Source organism: Ovis canadensis, chromosome 9 (genome assembly GCF_042477335.2).
Source record: "Ovis canadensis isolate MfBH-ARS-UI-01 breed Bighorn chromosome 9, ARS-UI_OviCan_v2, whole genome shotgun sequence".
Taxonomy (NCBI): Eukaryota; Metazoa; Chordata; class Mammalia; order Artiodactyla; family Bovidae; genus Ovis; species Ovis canadensis.
This window is the reverse complement of record NC_091253.1, coordinates 90,523,000-90,543,180: the sequence shown is the minus strand read 5'-3', so window position 1 is coordinate 90,543,180 and position 20,181 is coordinate 90,523,000. Positions and strand designations below refer to the sequence as shown.

At 42.2% G+C, this 20,181-nt stretch overlaps 1 protein-coding gene across 2 annotated transcripts in view; it reads left to right on the top strand.

Moving 5' to 3' along the window:
- SDC2 (syndecan 2) overlaps positions 1–19,925 on the top strand; it is a 122,168-nt gene extending 102,243 nt beyond the window's left edge. For both annotated transcript variants that reach the window (XM_069600570.1, XM_069600571.1), the window contains 4 exons: positions 480–591; positions 8,423–8,559; positions 16,260–16,395; positions 17,511–19,925. In XM_069600570.1, coding sequence (XP_069456671.1) covers positions 480–591; positions 8,423–8,559; positions 16,260–16,395; positions 17,511–17,674 — 549 coding nt within the window. In that variant the 3' untranslated portion in view covers positions 17,675–19,925. The remainder of the gene's footprint in view (positions 1–479; positions 592–8,422; positions 8,560–16,259; positions 16,396–17,510) is intronic.
- The last annotated feature ends 256 nt before the right edge of the window (positions 19,926–20,181 follow it).

Below are 20,181 nucleotides of genomic sequence, written 5' to 3'. Positions count from 1 at the left end.
GTGTGGCCAGGCCTGTAAATGTCTAAGGGACCTTGACACATCCCTGGGAGATGATTTTTCCCAAGCACCCTAATGCATCCCCAAGGAAGTCTTAAATGAGTTGACTGTCTTGCAGCTTTTCCAGTCAAGGAGCCTCACGGTGACTTTGGGAAAGCAGATGGCTCCAGCTAGCACTGGGGCCACTGGCACTCAGACAGCTTTAGTAGGAAGTGAGGAAATAAGCCCGTGATAGGTGCTTCTGAGGCATCTTCTGAGGATCCACCGGGTTAGGTTTCCCTCAGGAGCATTGTCTGTGGTCAGCCCTTGACGTCATGTGACTTGTCAGGGTGTGCCGAGGAAAGGTAGGGACAAAAATCAGTTTAAAGGAACAGGAGAGAGGGACAGGTAGTCACTGAGGTATAAGCCTGAACAGTGAGATGAATGAATAAACTCTTTCCTAATTTCTCACCATCCTGAACCCCCTCTCTCTCCTTTCTCAGCGGGCAGAGCTGACATCTGATAAAGACATGTACCTCGACAACAGCTCCATTGAAGAAGCTTCAGGAGTATATCCTATTGACGATGATGACTATGCTTCTGCATCAGGCTCGGGTAAGGCTAGCTACATCCACACTCATCTCTGATCTCTGTGTTTGTGTATGCATGTGCACACACACACAACACACTCTTACACACACACACTCTTACACACACATACACTCACACTCTATTGGAACGTGCTTCAGGGAAGCAAGCAGGAGGCATAACTGTTAAGGGCACACTCAGTGCCTGGGTGTGAATTCTAGCTCCCAGCTACTTGAACTGTGAGATCTTGGAAACATATTTAATTTGGCTGAACCTCAGTTTCCTCATTTATAGAATGGAAGATGATAATAATCCCTCCCACATCGGGTTGTCATGCATCTTAAGGGGTTGATACATCTGTAACTCTTAGAGATTGCTGCTTGGCGTGTAGTCAGTGTTCTGTCAACATTATCAGAGTGATGTCATGAAAACCACCCTCAAATACTAGTTTCATAAAACTGCCAACCCTACCTTAAAGCTTATAGATGAGACCGAGAAGAGTTATGCTTGCTTACTACTAGTGTATTGCTCAGAAGTAGGAGGGAGAATGCAGTAGCCAAGTAAAATGATTGTACACTGATATCTTCAACTCCTGTGGTGTATCAGTTATCTATTACTTCAGTAATGCCTTGTGACAAACCATCCCAAAGGGTAGTGGCTAAAAACAACAGTCATTTTGCTTAGCTCCTTATTGTTCAGGGTGGCAGTCTAGGTGGCCTGACTGGGCTCTTTCCCATGTCAGTGGTCAGCTGCAGGTTGAGTGTGCTCATCTTGCTGGGCTCTGTCATATCTGTGGGCAGCCGGGCGGACGTGGCTCTGGTCACTATGGGCTCTCTTTCTCCAGAAGGCCAGCCATTTGTCCACAGGGAGGAGACAGAGATCCCAAGATAGCAAGTAGGAGTGTGCAAAGTCTCTTGAAGTCAAGGCTTAGAATGGGCACAATTTCACTACCATGTTTGATAGGTCAAAGCCAGTCGTAGGCCCAACCCAGACTCTGCTTCCTAGTGAAGGGAGCCGTAGGGTTGTCACAGTGCAGAGGAAAACACTACAAGAAAGAGAAAAGATTTGATCATTTTGCAATCAGTTTCCCATACCTGGGACATATTTCACCTGTGCCAGGATTGGCTCCCAGGAAACTGAGAAAGAGGAGGAGCTTGTGCATGTATTAATGATCAGATCAGGAAGGTGAGGTCAGCAGCATCCTAGGCAAGTCTTATCCAGGATCTTCCTTGATTTGAGTTTCATTTTACATTCAACATTTGGTAAAAGTCTGTGTAGTCAAAGCCATGGTTTTTCCAGTAGTCATGTACAGATGTGAGTGTTAGACCATAAAGAAGGCTGAGCATCAAAGAATTGCTACTTTCACACCATGGTGCTGAAGACTCTTGGGAGTCCCTTGGATATCAAGGAGATCAAACAAGTCAATCGTAAAGAAAATCAACCCTGAATATTGATGCTGAAGCTGAAGTTCCAGTACTTTGGCCACCTGATGTGAAGAGCCAATTAATTGGAAAAGACCCTGATGCTGGGAAAGATTGAGGGCAGGAGGAGAAGGGGATGACAGAGGATGAGATGGTTGGGTTGGTCCATTGGACCGACTCAATGGACATGAGTTTGAGCAAACTCTGGGAGATAGTGAAGGACAGGGAAGCCTGGTGTGCTGCTGTGCATGGGATTGCAAAGAGTCAGACCTGAGTTAGCAACTGAATAAATGCCGAATGTAGATGTCTCACAATCAGATCAGCGTGGGCTTCAGAATAACCCAGAGCAAATTAAAATTGTGTCTTTGGGAGAGATCTAGCTATATAAGAATGAGTATCTTAGGTTGGAAAATGCAAGTCTGAGAAAGACAAGAAGAAGGGTAGTGGCCGACCTAGTTAACAGTGAGCTTACAATGCAGTCCTCTTGTAAAAATAGCCCTAGTTATTCTGGGGAGAGTGATATATATCACACACGCAGGATGAGTGTGAAAAGTTGTTCTCTGTAGCCCACAACTCTATTAATATTGTTCGCTCATGGCACCTCTTTTTTTTGTTAACACCTCAAAAGTGCTTTGTAACTGTCTTCTTCAAAATGTCTCAGGAAATATACCTATACATACATTTTGGTCCTCATTTCACAGATCTTAGAATCTGAGAGTTGTTAGAGACTTGTAGAGGTTGTCCAAGTTATTTTTCTGATTTCTGCTAAGATTGTCCTGAAATTTAATATAAAGAATGCAGATTCAGTCCTGCTCCTCTGGAAGCCCCCCATGTCCCCCATCCAGATGAAAGGGGATTGAAGTGGTAGTTTGAAATCCTGAACCACTCATCAGACAGATCGAGCTCAGACTTAAATGTGGGCCCACATTGCCTCTGCCTCGGCTGCAACCTTGGGCAGATCATTGCTGCAAAGAAGTGTATCGTTCTGGATTTTGGAAACCTCCTTGCACTATACTGGGGATGTTGATTTTCAGCTTAAAGGTAGCAGAAGATATAACTAAAATTTGTAAAGCCCTTTACTTATTACTTATTTACTGCATGTCAGACACTGTTCCTAGTCTTATAACATCTCTATAAAGACAGATTCTGTTACCTCTGTTTTTCACATGAAAAAATCTAAGGCCTGAGGAGATTGAATCGCTTGCCTCAGATCACACTGTTTAAAGGAAATGGAGCTGGGATAGGGGCTAGGAAGCCGGGCTTGGGAGTGTGTTCCCTTCACTCCTTTGCTCTACTGCCTCCCTGTGTCCTGAAACCCCACTCTAGGACGGGGAGATCCTGCCTCGGTGATGCACAGTCCCTGGTGGAAACTGGGGTCTCCTGGGTTTTGGCCAGTGTTCCCTCTGCTCTCAGTGCTGTCATGCTGTTCAGTAGAGGAGCACAGGGCCTGCAGGAATGTCCCAAGACCCAGAGGGTACCTCCCCGGGGAGAAGATATATCATCCTCTTACTATACATGTGGACTCAGGGGTGGGCATTGACAGACATGAAAACTTCAACCATCCGCTTAAACGTTTCATGGACATTCACTGTGTGCCAGATGCTCGGCCATATTCTTTGGACACACAGAGATGAAAAACTGGGTCTCTGTTCTCAAGGAACCAAGAGTCAGATGAGAAAAATGTAGAAATGAGAAAAAATATAATTGTTACACCATGTCATGGATGATATAGCATAAGAAGGTGCTATACAACAAAAGTGTAAGAGCTAAATGCAGAGTTCTGGATAAAGGTGGCGGATTGAAGGTATATACCTTCCAATACCCAGCTAAACTGCCCGTAAATGAATTGGGCCTAAACTCGTGAAGACAAATGGAACGGTATAGGAGCCAAAGGCCACAGTGTTCTGAAAGCTGGGAGGCAGATGGGCTTGTAGTAACAGACTTGGCAGGCATGAGAAAGCTGAGTTAGCCAGCTGTGGGGTGCGGACGGGGCAGGGATGGGAGAGCAAAGAAGCAAACTAATTTACACGGCAGAGTCCCCACAGGGCCCTAGAATTCACGCCACTAGATGGAGGGTGAAGATGGTACTGAACTCAGGATGACTGACTGAAAGTTTATGAACTAAGTAGATTTCCCACCTGAAACTATCACAACATTGTTAATCAACTATACTTCAATACACAATAAAAGGTTAAAAAAAAGAAAGTAAGTAGATTCCCTAGTTCCTTCCCATCAGAATGCAGCAAAGGGATTGATGCTCCTGATCTGAGAAGAAAACTGGAGGTTTGTTATCTGGAGAGGAAAAACAGAGGGGTCTTTGGACTGGAAATGTATCAGGCACATTTGGGGATGGGGGCCCCACATTGAAAACAGGGAGAGCGAGTTCTTAGATTAATGCTTAGGTTAATGCAGAGATTTTTCCAGTTGTCTTCTCACAGTCAGTTCCCAGAACTTGGCCTTCACCCTCTCTAGGGACTTGAACCAACTCAAAGGAAATAAGTCTAAAATACTGACATTGGCATTTAACAGACTTCTGTGTGCTCAGTTTCTAGTCAGCTGCTCAACCTTTCCCTCTTAAATATGAGAAGATAACCAAGGCTCCCTAGACATTTATAGGAGAGCTGTAAATGTCTGAAAGATCAAGACCTTCCTATACCTCCAAATTGGAAGAGAACAGAAACTCACAGTGAGAACTTAGAGAAAAACTTATTAAATTTGGAGAGATAAGGTGCTTTAATGTTGAAACAAGAAGAGGATACTATAAAAAAAGAACATTGTGAGAGTGCAAGAGTCCTTGGAGAGTGAAACTGTCATGTCAGAAATGAACAGCTCATTAGGAAATGAGATGATATGCAGATATTTATTCAATTCATTCAACTAGTGTTTAATAATGACCCATAACATGGGGAAATAGACACCATTCATAAAATCTAACAATGCTTTCTCTGATGAAATAATCGTAGTTATTCCTTCCTATACTCTCTATTTCCCAATTTCATCTGTGAAAAAAAAATGCATTATATTTTTAAAAGATTTATTTCTTCAGGAAGTAGAAGAAAATGTAATTTTTTTTTTTTAAAGAAGAGACTCAGTGAACAGTGGAAGCAGATTAAAATAGTTCCATGATGGAGAAAGAGGGGATGACACTGATTTTAGGAATGAGAGTTTAAGCAGGAGAGTTTCCAAGGTGGAAACAGGCTTTGGGCTCAAGGTTAAGCTGTTTCAGGCACAGAGGACAGTGAGAGCTGAAAGTCAGGGGTGAAGGGGATGTGATCAATGGGGTTCCCAGATTTCTGGTTTGGGCAAGAGGGTCAATCTTTTTAATAAAGATGATAAATACAGTGGAAGAGCCACTCATCTAGTTTAAGAAGTGCTAACTTGAGAGAATTTTCTACTTTATAAAATCTCTTCTTTCACAACAAATTCTCCAAACTCCTAATTTGGCGATTCGTATTGGTAACTATTGTAAGCCAAGAGTCTCGAAAACCCTTAATTGAAAATTTTTCCTTTCTCATTGAATTTTTTTCCTAAGAAGCAAATCAGTCATATTATGTATAAAATTTTGATGGAAAATCAGGGAAGCTGATATGAGAGAGCAGTGTATTTGGACCCATCATTATTAATGACTTACATTTACGTAACATTTTATGTACACAGAATGCTTTCAAATATATATATATATAATGTTTGCACCTCTGAGAATTAGTTGTTAACTCCATTTTACTGATGAAGAAACTAACTCAAGCATTATTTGTCCAAGGTCACAGAGATAATAAATGCCAGAATAAGTACTAAGTTTGTTTAATGCCAAATCCCATATTTATTTCAATATACTCTTCACCATTTTTTTTCTGAATAATGAGTGTACATGCTGGAGGAAATCAATATATTAAAATATTTAAAATGAGTCATATTCATAGCTTTGCACTTTTCCTAGTATCTTACCTCATATTTTTTGAACTGCTTGTTATTTTAACATGATTCCATGCAGAGTCTGGGGCTATTCATCATTTTTTCCTGTCTGAGGAAGCAGGTTAGTTTGAGTTACAGACTTTGAATTTTTTAAGTTGTTACAAGTTTGACAAATGATCAACTTAAAAAGAATGTTGTATTTGAATGTGAACAATTCTCAAGTGTTATTTTTGTAAAAAGGCAAAATGAACAAACAAAAAGACATAGTGCCAGTTGGAAGTCAGTGGTTAGTCCTTACCGCACAGATACTGGGCCAGCCCCTGGGGGTGTTGGGATTTTGTTAGACACTCTTGTGGGGAGCCAATCAAATGCAGTCCCTCAGCCATAGGAAGCTTGTGATAAGTGCAGTCTTAGGGTAAGACAGGTGGTGCTAAATAAGCAGGTGATGAAGACTCTAATGTGGAAGGAAGCCCTTCTCCAAGGAATGACATTTGTGCTAACGTCTAGAGGTGAGGTTTAGAAATTAACTAGGCAGAGACTTCTGGCCGAAGATCAGGGGACCACAGCTGGAGTCTAGGGGATAACAGGATAAATGATGCTGAAGGAAACTGAAAGAAAGGTAGGCCAGGACCGGACTACACAAGAAGAGGTGGCGGCATTTCATATTCACCTTGAGAGCAGTGGAGTGCCACTGGTACAGTTTTAAACGGGAGAGTGATGGGGTTGCAGCCCGTCTGTGCACAGAGGACTGGAAGGAAATGAGGAAGAAGGGAGGTATGGTGATTATGGAAAGACTGGATGGCGATGGAAGCCCGGGAACCCTAGAAAGGTGTTAAGAGTGGAGACGTAAAAAGAAGGTAAAATCCATAGAACTGGGTATAGATTCAGTGTGGTGGTGAGGAAGAGGGGAGGGAGCCAGAGCTGTGATATACAGGAACAAAAGGTTCCACTAACTGCCAGATAACATGAGGAGAAAAGACTGTGTTTGTAGAGGGACAGGCAGGGAAATCATGAGTTCTAGTTTTTAAAAATTTTATTGACGTGTAGTTGATTTATAATATCGTATTCATTTCTGCTGTATGACAGTGATTCAGTTGTGTATATTTTTTCAATATTCTTTTCCATTATGGTTTATCACAGGATATTGAATATAGCTCCCTGTGTTATGCAATATGACTTTGTTGTTTATACATTCTATGTATGATAATTTACGTCTGTTAATCCCAAACTTCCAATCCTTCCCTCCTTACCTCCTCTCCCCTGGCAACCACAGGTCTGTTTCATGAGTTCTATTTGAACGTGACCGAGATGTATTTACTACCTTTGAGTCATTCATGTGAAAATGCCAAGCAGGCTGGTGGATATGTAGGTCTAAATTTTGGAGGAGTGGTAGAAGGGAACCACTTGGGTTAGTTTGGGTTTCATTTGTATTTAGATGTAACAGAAGCCATGGGTGAGAGAGAAAGTGTAGAGTAAGGTGCAGCCTAGGGCTCAGCCTTAAGGAACTTTTCATATTTTGTGTCCAGGTAGAAGACAATGAATCTGCAAACGAGACTTAGAAATAGCCAGAGAGGTGAGAGGAAAGCCGGGAAGTCAGAGTCATAGAAACCCAAAGGTAGTGCATCAGAAAGGAGGTGAGAGTTGACAAGCGTCCAGTAATACTAGGAGGTTCAATTAGATGAGGACCACTCTGGAAAATGCCACTGGATACGGTGCGTGAAGGGGAATGGTAACCTTAAGAAAACAGTGCCAGCAGTGTGATGACCGGGAACAGTTGACTAGGGGGAGTAGAGCAGAGAGTGGAATAGGTGGTGTGGGAAGGAGCTGGTGAGTCTGCACAACCCCACTGAGAAAGTCTGGCTATAAATGGGGGAGGAAGTGCAGCAGCTCACTCACATACAGGGTCGGTGTTCCCTTTTCGTTGTTGTTGTGATGGAAAATGGAAAATATAGCATGTTTCAGCATCAAAGGGAAGCAATCTCTTGAGGAGAGGAGACTGAACACACAAGCAAAAGAAGGGCTACTTGAGGGTCTTCCCTGGTGGTCCAGCAGTTAAGAATCCACCTTGCAACGCAAGGGACATCGGTTCGATCCCTGATTGGGGAACTAAGACCCCACGTGCCATGGAGCTGCTAAACCCATGCACTGCAGCCGGAGAGCCCGGGTGCACCAACTGCTGAGCCCACAGGCCACTCCTGGAGAGTCTGTGTGCCACAATGAAACATCCCTCATGCCACAACTAAGACCTGATGCAGCCAAATAAAGAAATTGTTTTTAAAAGGGCTACTCGAGAACATTCGGGATAATAATAATACAGAAAAAAACGCCAGACTCCCCACAGATCCACTTTGAAGTCACTTCTTCAGACTCTGAAGACTGCAGGAAGGTTTATGCTAAGTTCCTGAGGAGTAGGTATTGTGAAAAAACATGGCTCTGTCATTATCAACTTCAGACCATGTAGCCAGATACTGTAGAATTCTGTGTCATGACTCATGTGCTTAGCTCATCTTTGCTTATTCTCCCAGGAGCTGATGAGGATGGAGAGAGTCCAGAGCTGACCACGTCTCGGCCCATTCCAAAGATACCATTCACTAGTGCTGCTCCGAGAGTGGAAACCACAACGCTGAGCAAGATACAGGACAAGATCCCTGCTCAGACAAAGGTGTGTTTTATTTCACATCGCGTCATCAGGTTATGGTCAATGTGCCTTTTTTAAAAATTGTACAGAATGTTCCTTTTAAGAGGCACCTTTTAAAACTGTGTAAGGACAACTGGTCTTTTCATTATATTGTACATGGCTCCTCCTTATTCTTCATGATCGTTTTGACATTTGCCACCTACTGTTTTGTTGTTGTTGTTAAATAGGCTTTGTTTTTCAAAGCAGTTTTAGATTCACAGCAGAATTGAGTGGGAAGCACAGAGAGTTCCTGTATACCACCTGCCCCGACACATGTTCAACTGCACCCCCCCCACCATCAACATCCTGTAACAGAGAGGTACACTTGTTACAACTGATGAATCCATTCAGTTCAGTTCAGTGGCTCAGTTGTGTCCAATTCTTTGCGACCCCATGGACTGCAGCACGCCAGGCTTCCCTCCTGGAGTTTACTCAAACTCATGTCCATCACGTCAGTGATGCCATCCAACCGTCTCATCCTCTGTCGTCCCCTTCTCCTCCCGCCTTTGATCTTTCCCAGCATCAGGGTCTTTTCCAATGAGTGGTTCTTCGCATCAGATGGCCAAAGTATTGGAGTTTCAGCTTCAGCATCAGTCCTTCCAATGAACATTCAGGACTGATTTCCATTAGGATGGACTGGTTGGATCTCCTTGCAGTCCAAGGGACTCTCAAGAGTCTTCTCCAACACCACAGCTCAAAAGCATCAATTCTTCAGCGCTCAGCTTTCTTTACAGTCCAACTCTCAGACCCATACATGACTACTGGAAAAACCATAGCTTTGACTAGATGGACCTTTGTTGGTAAAACAATGTCTCTGCTTTTTAATATGCTGTCTAGGTTTGTCATAGCTTTTCTTCCAAGGAGGAAGAATCTACATTGGCTGGTCATAATCTCCTAGAATCCAGAGTTTAATTTAGGATTTGCTCACTGTGATGTATTACCTTGTATGGGTTCTGACACATTTCTAATGGGCATGTATCCACCATTAGTGTAGCCTACCGAATAACTGCACTGTCCTAAAAGTCTTCTCTCCCCTACATGTTTGTTCCTCCTGCCCTCCCAGCCCCTGGAAACCACTGATTTCTTTTTACTGTCTCCGTAGTTTGTGCCTTTCCAAAATGTTGCATAGTTAGACTCATGTAGTATGTAGTCTTTTCCGATTGGCTTCTTTCACTTAGTAATATGCATTTACAGTTCCGCCATGTCTTTTCATAGCCTAATGGCTATTTCTACCCATTATTTTTATCACCCGGGCCTAGCTTACAAACAAATCTTTTTTACAGGGTGCTTCTTCTTAAGGAACTCACAGCCCAGTTAGGAAGCAAAACCTTTTCAGTTTATGGGACATACATTAGGAAAATTTGTTTTTATTTCATAAAGAATTGGTTGTGAGTTAAAACCATTGTAAACTTTACATCTGCTGAAATAGGTTATGGACTAAGAAGACTCCAGGTACTAATCTCAGTAAGTATTTTCCCAAAGTCTTTTCAGGCCCACCACCAGTGGTATGTAAACTTCAGCTCTTCCAATGATAATGATGAACGTGGGTACATATCTATATTCATTTTGAGAGCTGTCTTATTAAGAAATAAGATCTTTGGCCTTAAAACAGAGCAAAGGTTTCTAATGGAAACTAGGGGACTGGTGATTTTGGCTTTATTAGCATGGTATTGCAGTTAGCTGACCAGCTACTACTAGGTAAGCTTTTTACGTTGGAAAATGCATGCTATAGTCTAAAGAAGGCTGAAGTTTCAAATCCTGCTGTTGTTGTTCAGTTGCTCAGTCATGTCTGACTCTTTGCTACCCCATGCACTGCAGCACGCCAGGCCTCCCTATCCCTTCACCATCTCCCAGATCTTGCTCAAACTCATGTCCATTGAATCAGTAATGCTATCCAACCACCTAATCCTCTGTCGTCCCCTTCTTTTCCTGCCTTCAATCTTTCCCAGCATCAGGGTCTTTTCTAATGAGTCTGCTCTTTGTATCGGGTGGCTAAACTATTGGAGTTTCAGCCTCAGCATCAGTCCTTCAAATGAATATCCAGGGTTTATTTCCTTTAGGGTTGACTGGCTTGATCTCCTTGAAGTCTAAGGGACTCTCAAGAATCTTCCCCAATACCACAGTTTGAAAGTATCAGTTCTTCGGCCCTCACCCTTCTTTATGGTCCAACTCTCACATCCATACGTGACTACTGAAAAAACCATAGCTTTGACTAAATGGACCTTTGTTGGCAAAGTAATGTCTCAAGTCCTAGATCTGGTCAAGTGTCTTAGCTTCTCTGACCCATTTCTCTTGGGTCCTTGGGAAGATTAAATGTGAGGGCATACAGCATGGCACCTGAGACTCAGTAAGCACTCTGTAAGCCTTCATGGAAGTCGGTTAGAGCAGTAGAGACTGGGGCAGTTCCCCAAGGGAAAGTGTGGAGTAGCAGGGGCAGGAGACTGCAGACAGTGGAGGATACCATGCTGCTTAGGAGAGCTTGGAATCACAAGTGTCCCTGCTTGGTGCTCACCCGTCTGTTGGTTAGAAATGAAATGCTGCCAAGGTTTAACAGCAGACAGGATGTGGAAGACTGTGTCATGAAGGTAGGGACAGGCTGTCTCCGGAGTGAGAAGTGCCCCCTCTGCAGGTAGGACTGCGCATGGGCTTCCAGCCCGATGACGCTCCTCCCTTTCCCACAGTGCACTTGTTCTTCCCCTCCCCTTCCCACAGTGCGCTTGTTCTTCCCCTTCCCCAGCTAACCTCCTGCCCACGCCACTCCCCACACAAGCACATAGGCTGGGGAGGAACAGGGCTGGCTAGGTTTCTTCAGATGTGGAGCAGCCAGGACAGTCCTCTCCAGCCTGGAGTGCCCTCTGTTGGATGGAGAAGGGCCTGTTTCCGTTAGCGGTAGACCAACTCCACAGGCCAGGCACTAGAAGGAGGAGCTGTGAGCCGTGAGGCAGACCCATCTGGCTCCCTGCATGGTAGCTGCTCCAGAAATGGATTCTGTAGAATGAATGAAAAGAAAAAGGGAGAAGAGAAGTGAAAAGCAATAGGTGCAGCTGAGGGTAGGTCATCCAGGGTGGCCGCTGAAAGATGCGTCTGACTCCACTGCACGTATATGTGACCAGTTGTCGTGACTGAATCCCCTGAGGTCAGGAACCGTTAGGACTCACTAGCTTGAGACACGGAGAAGGCAATGGCACCCCACTCCAGTACTCTTGCCTGGAAAATCCCATGGACGGAGGAGCCTGGTAGGCTGCAGTCCATGGGATCAGGAAGAGTCGGACACGACTGAGCGACTTCACTTTCACTTTTCACTTTTACTTTTCACTTTTATGTATTGGAGAAGGAAATGGCAACCCACTCCAGTGTTCATGCCTGGAGAATCCCAGGGACAGCGGAGCCTGGTGGGCTGCTGTCTATGGGGTAGCACAGAGTTGGGCTACTGAAGCGACTTAGCAGCAGGAGCAGCAGCTTGAGACAAGAAACTCAGTTTTGGCTTTTTGTGGTAGAGTTTTTATCCTCAGGAAAACCTAATTTGACATAGAACTGTCTGGTCAGTTGACAACAATAGGTTGAAAATTGATGTAAGCTTTAAAAAATTGACTTTAAGGGAGTGTCAGATTGAAATAGAAAAGATAGATGTTTGGCAGATGAGCTCAGAAATGAAGGACCCCAAAACATTTTAATGTATTCTTGGTATCATTTGTTTTTGATGTAGTAATAATAAAAGTTCATCCATTTGTGGGAGGTTTATTGAGTGCTACTCATTGTGTCGAATACTTTTTGCAGTACTTATCATGATAATATTAATATTAGTGATTAAATGTTCTATTTTGTAATTACATGGCACAGCTAAATTAAACATTGCCTTTCGGATACCATTAATACAGACTTTGCTTTTGAGTGGGCGTCACAGTGGCATTGATGTCACTGTTATAGATATTCTGTCCAGTTTGTTGTAAATTTATGTGACTAAAATAAAAAGAATACAGGCATCTGTTCAAGCAGAGCATTGCTTGTAACCTTTTACTCCGTTACATTTTCATGGTATCCAAGGAACTAGACATGGTTATGGCAGATCTTTAATTGACTTCATCTAATCATCCATGCTGCCTTTTCATAATTTCACTTTGCACATGTATATGAGAGTCCAAGCATTTCAGATTAGTTCTGTACTATAGAAAGTATTCGTATTAGTCAAACTCTTCCTTTCCTACAATAAAACTTGTAAATTTAAAGAGTAACTGTTCCATCCAGAGCACTTAGAAGCTTATGCACTCATTCCTGTGAGTAGTGTGGTAGCCCCAGTTCTGTGGAGACCTCCTGTCCCCCAACCTGCAGACCCCCTGAAATGTAGGCTCATTCCTGGCTGTTGGATCCGAAGCTGAGTAAAATGGAAATGTTAACTCTCTCAAAGGATTTTAGGGACTGAAAAGACCTGAGGGGAACTCATGTGATCTGTCATGTAAATGAGACGAAGATGACATGGATGAATTAAATTCCATCTCTAATGTCACAGTAGCTACTTGCCTTCACCTCATTCACCACCAGAACTCACTTCTTTCCCTCATCACAAGCCTGGGTATCAACCTCCTTGAGTTTTCTCTTCTCTTTCCTAGCTCTCCCTTAACTGCTAATGAGCAGTGAAAAGTCTCCTAGATTAGAATCCAGATAATTCATTTTCTCATCTATTGAGTTGTCTGTCCTTCTACCAGGCACCCAATTAACGATGGGCTTTCCATGAGAAGAGTGGAGGAATTGAGGCAGAATACTGTCAATGAGCTTTTCTCTTAGCTTTCCCTTGGTACAGGAAAGCCAGGAGAGACCTTATTTTCTTCTCTCACAATAATGTAGCTGCTGCCGCTAAGTTGCTTCAGTCATGCCCGACTCTGTGCGACCCCACAGACAGCAGCCCACCAGGCTTCCTGTCCCTGGGATTCTCCAGGCAAGAATACTGGAGTGGGTTGCCATTGCCTTCTCCAATGCATGAAAGGGAAAAGTGAAAGTGAAAGTGAAGCCGTGTCCGACTCTTCACAACCCCATAGACTGCAGCCTACCCGGCTCCTCCATCCATGGGATTTTCTAGGCAAGAGTACTGGAGCGGGGTGCCATTGCCTTCTCCACACAATAACGTAGAGAATAGTGAAATTTGGAGTGCATGTTGTACGGCAGTGAAATGATCATTTTCCTGTAGCCTCTGCTTTTTGTAAGTCATGGCAGGTTGAGGGTTAAGTCAGTACAGGGTTTTCGTGTGGCTTAGGAAAATAAGACGGGTATTCTTTATCGTGCTTTATTATATGTCATCTTCAGTGGAAACCAGTCTAGTGCTCTGTCCACTGAGGCAAGGCCCACTGACCTGGAGCTCAGATGGATACACCTAGTGATCCTTCTTGGAAACACTGATGACCTTAAGGCACCCCAGAAAGGTGAGGTCCCTATGTTTTTTAACCCTCTAGGCTAAATAGCTAGTGGCCATATTGGATGAATGCTGGCCTTCAAAAAGCCATCAGGCATTTAACTGGGCCACAGCTTAGAATCCTAATGAAGGTGGTTGGCTGCTCTTTGGAAGAGGAGTAAAGCTAAAAAATATTTTTGTCTACAGTAAGAGACCAGTGGAATTGACTGTTTTTCGTCAGTAGTGTTGGCCAATAAGAACTTGAGCCTGATAGAGAAGAAACAACTCGTTTGAACTGTGCTTATCTAATTCAGTGGTTCTTAAACTGTAGAATTATCTGGAGAACTTTAAATAAGTACCAACAATAAGCAGTGCCAGTTTTACTCAGTCCAGAACAATGAAACAGTCTCTAGTGGTGGTCTTTTACATATATATGTATTTTTTTTTTCTTTAACTTTTCAGGTGATTTCAGATTTCAGTGTAATCTTAGGTCATTTGTACACAATGGCCAACATTGGTGCTGAAGGTTAGAAAGCCAACAGATGATTTATGTGATGGTATAATGGGCTATAAAGTGTTCTGGGGTTTTTGAGAGCTGGAAGATCAGGGCTTTGTGAAGGACAAATGGACAATGAAAGAAGTGAAAATTTTGTATTGGAGTTAGAAGTGTATGAACCGAGGCACAGATGTTAGGAATCAGTTTTAGTAAGTAAGTGGTAATAGAGATGGCTTGTCAGGGCTTCCTACTGGAGATTAAGGAGTGGCCTTGGGAGATGGATTGGAAGCCACCCAATGCATGCAGTTGGGTATGATGTGGTAAAGACCTAGATGAGGCCTCAGGAATGAGAATCCATGGAAGACACTGAATTTGAAGGAATGGTGAAAGGCAAATTGAAAGGACTATATATATATATATGTGTATATATATATATACACATATATATATATATAGACTTCCCTGGTGGCGCAGACGGTAAAGTGTCTGTCTACAATGTGGGAGACCCGGGTTCTATCCCTGGGTTGGGAAGATCCCCTGGAGAAGGAAATGGCAATCCACTCCAGGACTATTGCCTGGAAAATCTCTTGGACAGAGGAGCCTGGTAAGCTACAGTCCACGGGGTCGCAAAGTCAGACACGACTGAGCAACTTCACTATCACTATATATAAATACATATATACACACACACATATATATATGATATATGAGGTATCACTTAGTCATGTCCACCTCTTTGCGACCCTGTGGACTGTAGCCAGGCAGGCTCCTGTGTCCATGTAATTCTTCAGGCAGGAATACTGGAGTACGTTGCCATGCCCTCTTTCAGGAGATCTTCCCAACCCAGGGATTGAACCCAGGTCTCCCACATGGCAGGCAGATTTTTTACCATCTGAGCCACCACCAGGCAAGCCCATTGAAAGGATTGTGACATACCAAAACATATAACTTGAAATGTGCCAAAATAACTTTGGGGGCCCAAGAAAATAGTAGTTACTATTGATGAAAATGGGGGAGAGGGTCAATCTATTATGATGGTACAGCCAAGGATGAGGGTCCTGTAGGGTGCTGGTAGGTAGGAATAACGCTGCCTGGAGGTGAGATGGTGAGAACTGTAGAATACTCAAGAAACTGAGAGTGCCCTTCACTGGACAGATAGAAAAAGGGAGGTCCAGAAAAATAGCGGATCAGGGCCACACAGGAGCTCCTTACAGAACCCAGGCCCCCCTGAAGTCTAGATTCTAATCCAGGGTGTGGTGAAGGTGTAAGAGTGAATAAGTAGTGGGGATCCTTACAGATGAAGCCTGTTGGCTGTGCCCCACAGAGCAGGCAGAGCCCTGGGGGAACACTCAGGGAGAATGCCTGCAGGGAAGCTACCATCGCTTTACCCCAGGTCGCAGAAAGGTGATGAAGGAGTGAGTTGAATTGGGTAATGTTGTTGGGTTGCAGCAGCCAGAAGGGGATGGTGGCCGGAAGACTGAAGAGTGGTAAGAAGGCTAGAGATCCTTGTGAAATGTCAGCTTGGAGAATAACCATGCCATTAGGGTTATTGCAAACTCAGTAAGTTGTCCATCTTGCCTGTACATGTGACGGGTGTTGTATAAAACCATGAACAATGCGGGTCCACCATAGGACTCACCCATTGGTATGCACATCACACAAAGGGACTATTTCATTTATTTTCTAAACCCACTGTTTGAAAAAAAAAAAACAAACTTGGGAACGTACTTACTATTTCTTTCTTCCAGCACATTAAAAGATTTTTATAACCTTTCTTTTCTTTCTTTTTTTTTTTGCCTATACCAGTCACCTGAAGAAATTGATAAGGAAAAAGTTCACCTCCCTGACTCAGAAAGGAAAATGGACCCAGCTGAAGAGGATACAAATGTATATACTGAGAAGCACTCAGACAATCTGTTTAAACGAACAGAAGTCCTGGCAGGTCAGTAGCCCGGTGGAGGGTCCTTAAATAGGCTTCTGTTTGTCTGAGTGATGTTCAGAAGTATCAGCAGAGTTTGCCGGATGTTACCTTACTATTGAAAACCATCTTGAGCGCCTGTCTCATTTCAGAGCGAGTGAGGCAAGGGTTAGGCAGAGGTTGTCTCTGTTTTCTGTCAGCTCCCTCAGCCTACCCCTTGGCCCACCATTTGAGTTGGGGTGGGGAGAGGCAAGAAGAAAGTTAAGGCCTAAATTGGTCTAGAACAACTGGGTGTCAGGTATGGCAGAATGTGAAGCTCAGTCAGGCTTGATCCAAGACCTCCTGATCTCAAGATAAATTTAAGAGAAGAGAAGGTTCTTTATGGAGAGGGCCGTTGATACAGTGTCTACGGCACAGAAGGATGTTGTCTCTAATCATAAATAAAGTATTAACCTTTGATTTTAAAGGGGAAGATTTGCAAGATTTTACAACACAGTCCTTTTTAAAAATGTTTATTTTATTGAAGTCTATTTGATTTACAACGTTGTGTTAGTTTCTGATGTACAGCAAAGTGATTCAGTTATGCATATAATAGTTTACATCTGCTAATCCCAAGCTCCCATTCTAGCCCTCCCCCACCCCCACCCCTCCCTTAGCAACCACAGATCTGACCTCTACCTTTGTAGAACACTTGATCCTTGAGAGGAAAGTCCCAAATCCAAGATGACAAAGGAAATTTGCATGCTTTTTTCACAGTTTCCTTTGCAAAATTTAGGTCAGTTATATCATGTTTTGTGTTTTCATTGAAAAAGCAATTAGAAGATTAGATTACAAAAATGTGAATGCTGAAAAGGCTTAAGAGTTTTAATGTATGGAACTAGTTGAGGTCACAGCCAGATTTTTTCTTATTGAGGCTTTTGGGTGATATTATTAATACTAATCAAAGGAAGTATTATACCTCTTGAAGAATGTCAGCTTTGCTTAATTACCTGGTTGCTTCACTAATCCAGTTTTTTTTTAGTTTTGGGGTTTTCAAATTAAGCTTTTTATGAAAGTGTTGATAAATTGGCCTTAACAAAGCTGATTTCTACCATCCTTGAATCTCTTCTATAAGTAATTTTCCTTTTGGTGTGTTTCAGCTGTCATTGCTGGCGGAGTTATCGGCTTTCTCTTTGCAATTTTCCTTATCCTGCTGTTGGTGTATCGCATGAGAAAGAAGGATGAAGGAAGTTATGATCTTGGAGAACGCAAACCATCCAGTGCTGCTTATCAGAAGGCACCTACTAAGGAGTTTTATGCGTGAAAACTCCCATTTAGTGTCTCTATTTATGAGATCACTGAACTTTTAAAAATAAAGCTTTTGCATAGAATAATGAAGATCTTTGTTTTTTGTTTGTTTGTTTTTTTCATTAAAGAGCCATTCTGGCACTTTAATGATAAAAATCCCATTGTATTTAAATCTTTTCATGTATTTCTTTAGAACAACATAAAATTCAAACTTAACATCTGCAGTGTTCTGTGAATAGCAGTGGCAAAATATTATGTTATAAAAACGCTCAATGTACATGGAATCAGTTTAAATTTCTATGCGCAAATATGAAAAGAGTGTTTTTATCCGATGGTTCGAAGATGAAAGCTATTTCATTTGTGTCAGCATGTCTCAGAGTGACCTTATCAAGTTGGTCTTACTTTGTTAATTTATCTGTTGTTCCCCTCTCCTCTGCTCGCCCTTGAAAACGAAACAAAACTCTATGCCTTTTGTAGCTGTTACGGTGCAATTTGTCTTTGGGTAATTCAGATAATGGTAACTTAGTGTATATGTGATTTTCAAATATGTAAACTTTAACCTCCACTTTGTATAAATTTTTAAGTGTCAGACTATCCATTTTACACTTGCTTTATTTTTCATTACCTGTAGCTTCAGGCAGATTTGCAACAGCAAATTAATGTGTAAAATTGGATTATCACCACAAAACTGTTTAGTCATGTCTATCCATTCAGATCTTCTTTTGAGAGGATTTGATGTGAGTTACTGACAAGCCTCAGCAAACCCAAAGATGCTAACAGTATTTTGAGAAGTTGCTGCAGATTCCTTTGGCCACTGTATTTGCTAATTTCTTGCAATTTGAAGGTACGAGTAGGGACTTAAGGAAAAAATCAGTTTTTGTTCTTACAAATGCATTTAAGTTGTAAACGTCTTTTTAAGCCTTTGAAGTGCCTATGATTCTATGTAACTCGTTGCAGACTGGTGTTAATGAGTATATATAACAGTTAAAAGAAAAGTTGGTATTTTATAAGCACAGACAATTCTAATGGTAACTTTTGTAGTCTTACAAATAGACATAAATTGTAATTTGGGAATATAAAAACTACTGAATAAATCATGTGGCCTAATATTGAAAATGTCACTGTTATAAATTTTGTACATTTTCGATCAAATGTACACTTCCCCTTTGCTAATGACCGTCTGCTCTCAAGGATGTTGTGGGTTTGATTTCTGAGTGTTCCACGGTGTCTGTAAATCAAAACCAAAGAGCTCATTTGATGAGGCTGTTTATTATCAGATTCGCTTCTGAATTGGCCAGAGGAAATCTGAATGTATCATCCTGTGTGTGTTTGGATGTAGATATTGGAAGGCTGCCAGGGAGGGAATTGTGAGTTTCACAACCTTTATAGAGATAGCTGATGGCAATATTGAGATGGATACCTGCTCTGGCAAATAACTTTTAGGACTATAATTTCCAAAGAACTAAAGAGGGCTTTCCTGATGTCAGTATCTATGGTTTAGTCCTCTGGATTGTTTTACCTTTGAAACTGTGCTCCGAATCTCTCCTGAAGTTTAACCGAAGAAGTAATAGATGGAATACCATAGTTCACACTATGGGGAAGAAGAGTCCCTCAGGGAGGTTCTAGGCGTTAAAAGGAGGGCTTCACTGCTTAGGAATGAGGTTGCCAGAGAGCAGTGATGCCTAAGGAAGAGATGGAAATGGGAGGGTACCCTGGTGCCCTGGCTGGGGACTTCCTTCTAACTGAACATTTCCTTTTTCTGTTTTACCACCAATTTTGTTTTAAAGTGTGAGCTGCCAAAGTAGGAAGAAGACAGCAAAAATAGCAACCTTTCCAACATATAATTTGCTTTTAATGAAGTATGAATACTTGCTTCATTTGGAGAACATTCCCTGGAATTGCCACAGAACTCAAAAAAAAAAAAAAATTTGATGCAGCACTCAGAACAGTGTTTACTTAAATTCTTAATGGCCTTAATTCTCAAAGTCCTGTCCCATCACTTACAGAATCAGTCTACTGCAGAGTGATTAAAAGGAAGTGATAGCACTTTCTAAAGCTGCACAATGTCCCTCGGTTATGGAGGTTATGAGTGTAGTGGGTATACCTCTAACTGTGCAAAGCATAGCAAAGTTCAGTTTGTAGAATATTAACTGCTTGGAATATTCATGTCAGGAAAAGGAAATTTCTGGCAAATATTTTGTCACTGCTGTAAAGCAAAATATTTGTTAAAGTGCCAAAATAAAGTCTGTCATGCTGAAAGTAAAAAATCATTGTATAGACTGACATCCAGTTTTCTTCAACTCTACGTTTTCTGCTCAGTTTTTGTTTTTTGGTTTTTTTAAGATTCAGTAAATACTACTATGAAAAGTGTTAGTAATGATTACCAAGTTCAGGAAAATTTTGGTAAAATATAAATATTAAAGCCAATGTGAAAATTTCCTGTTTCCTTAACCACATCTAAATGATTTCCTGTGTGTGAATATGGCTTTCTTTGAGAAGCTTGCAGTATTCAAACTGTCCCAT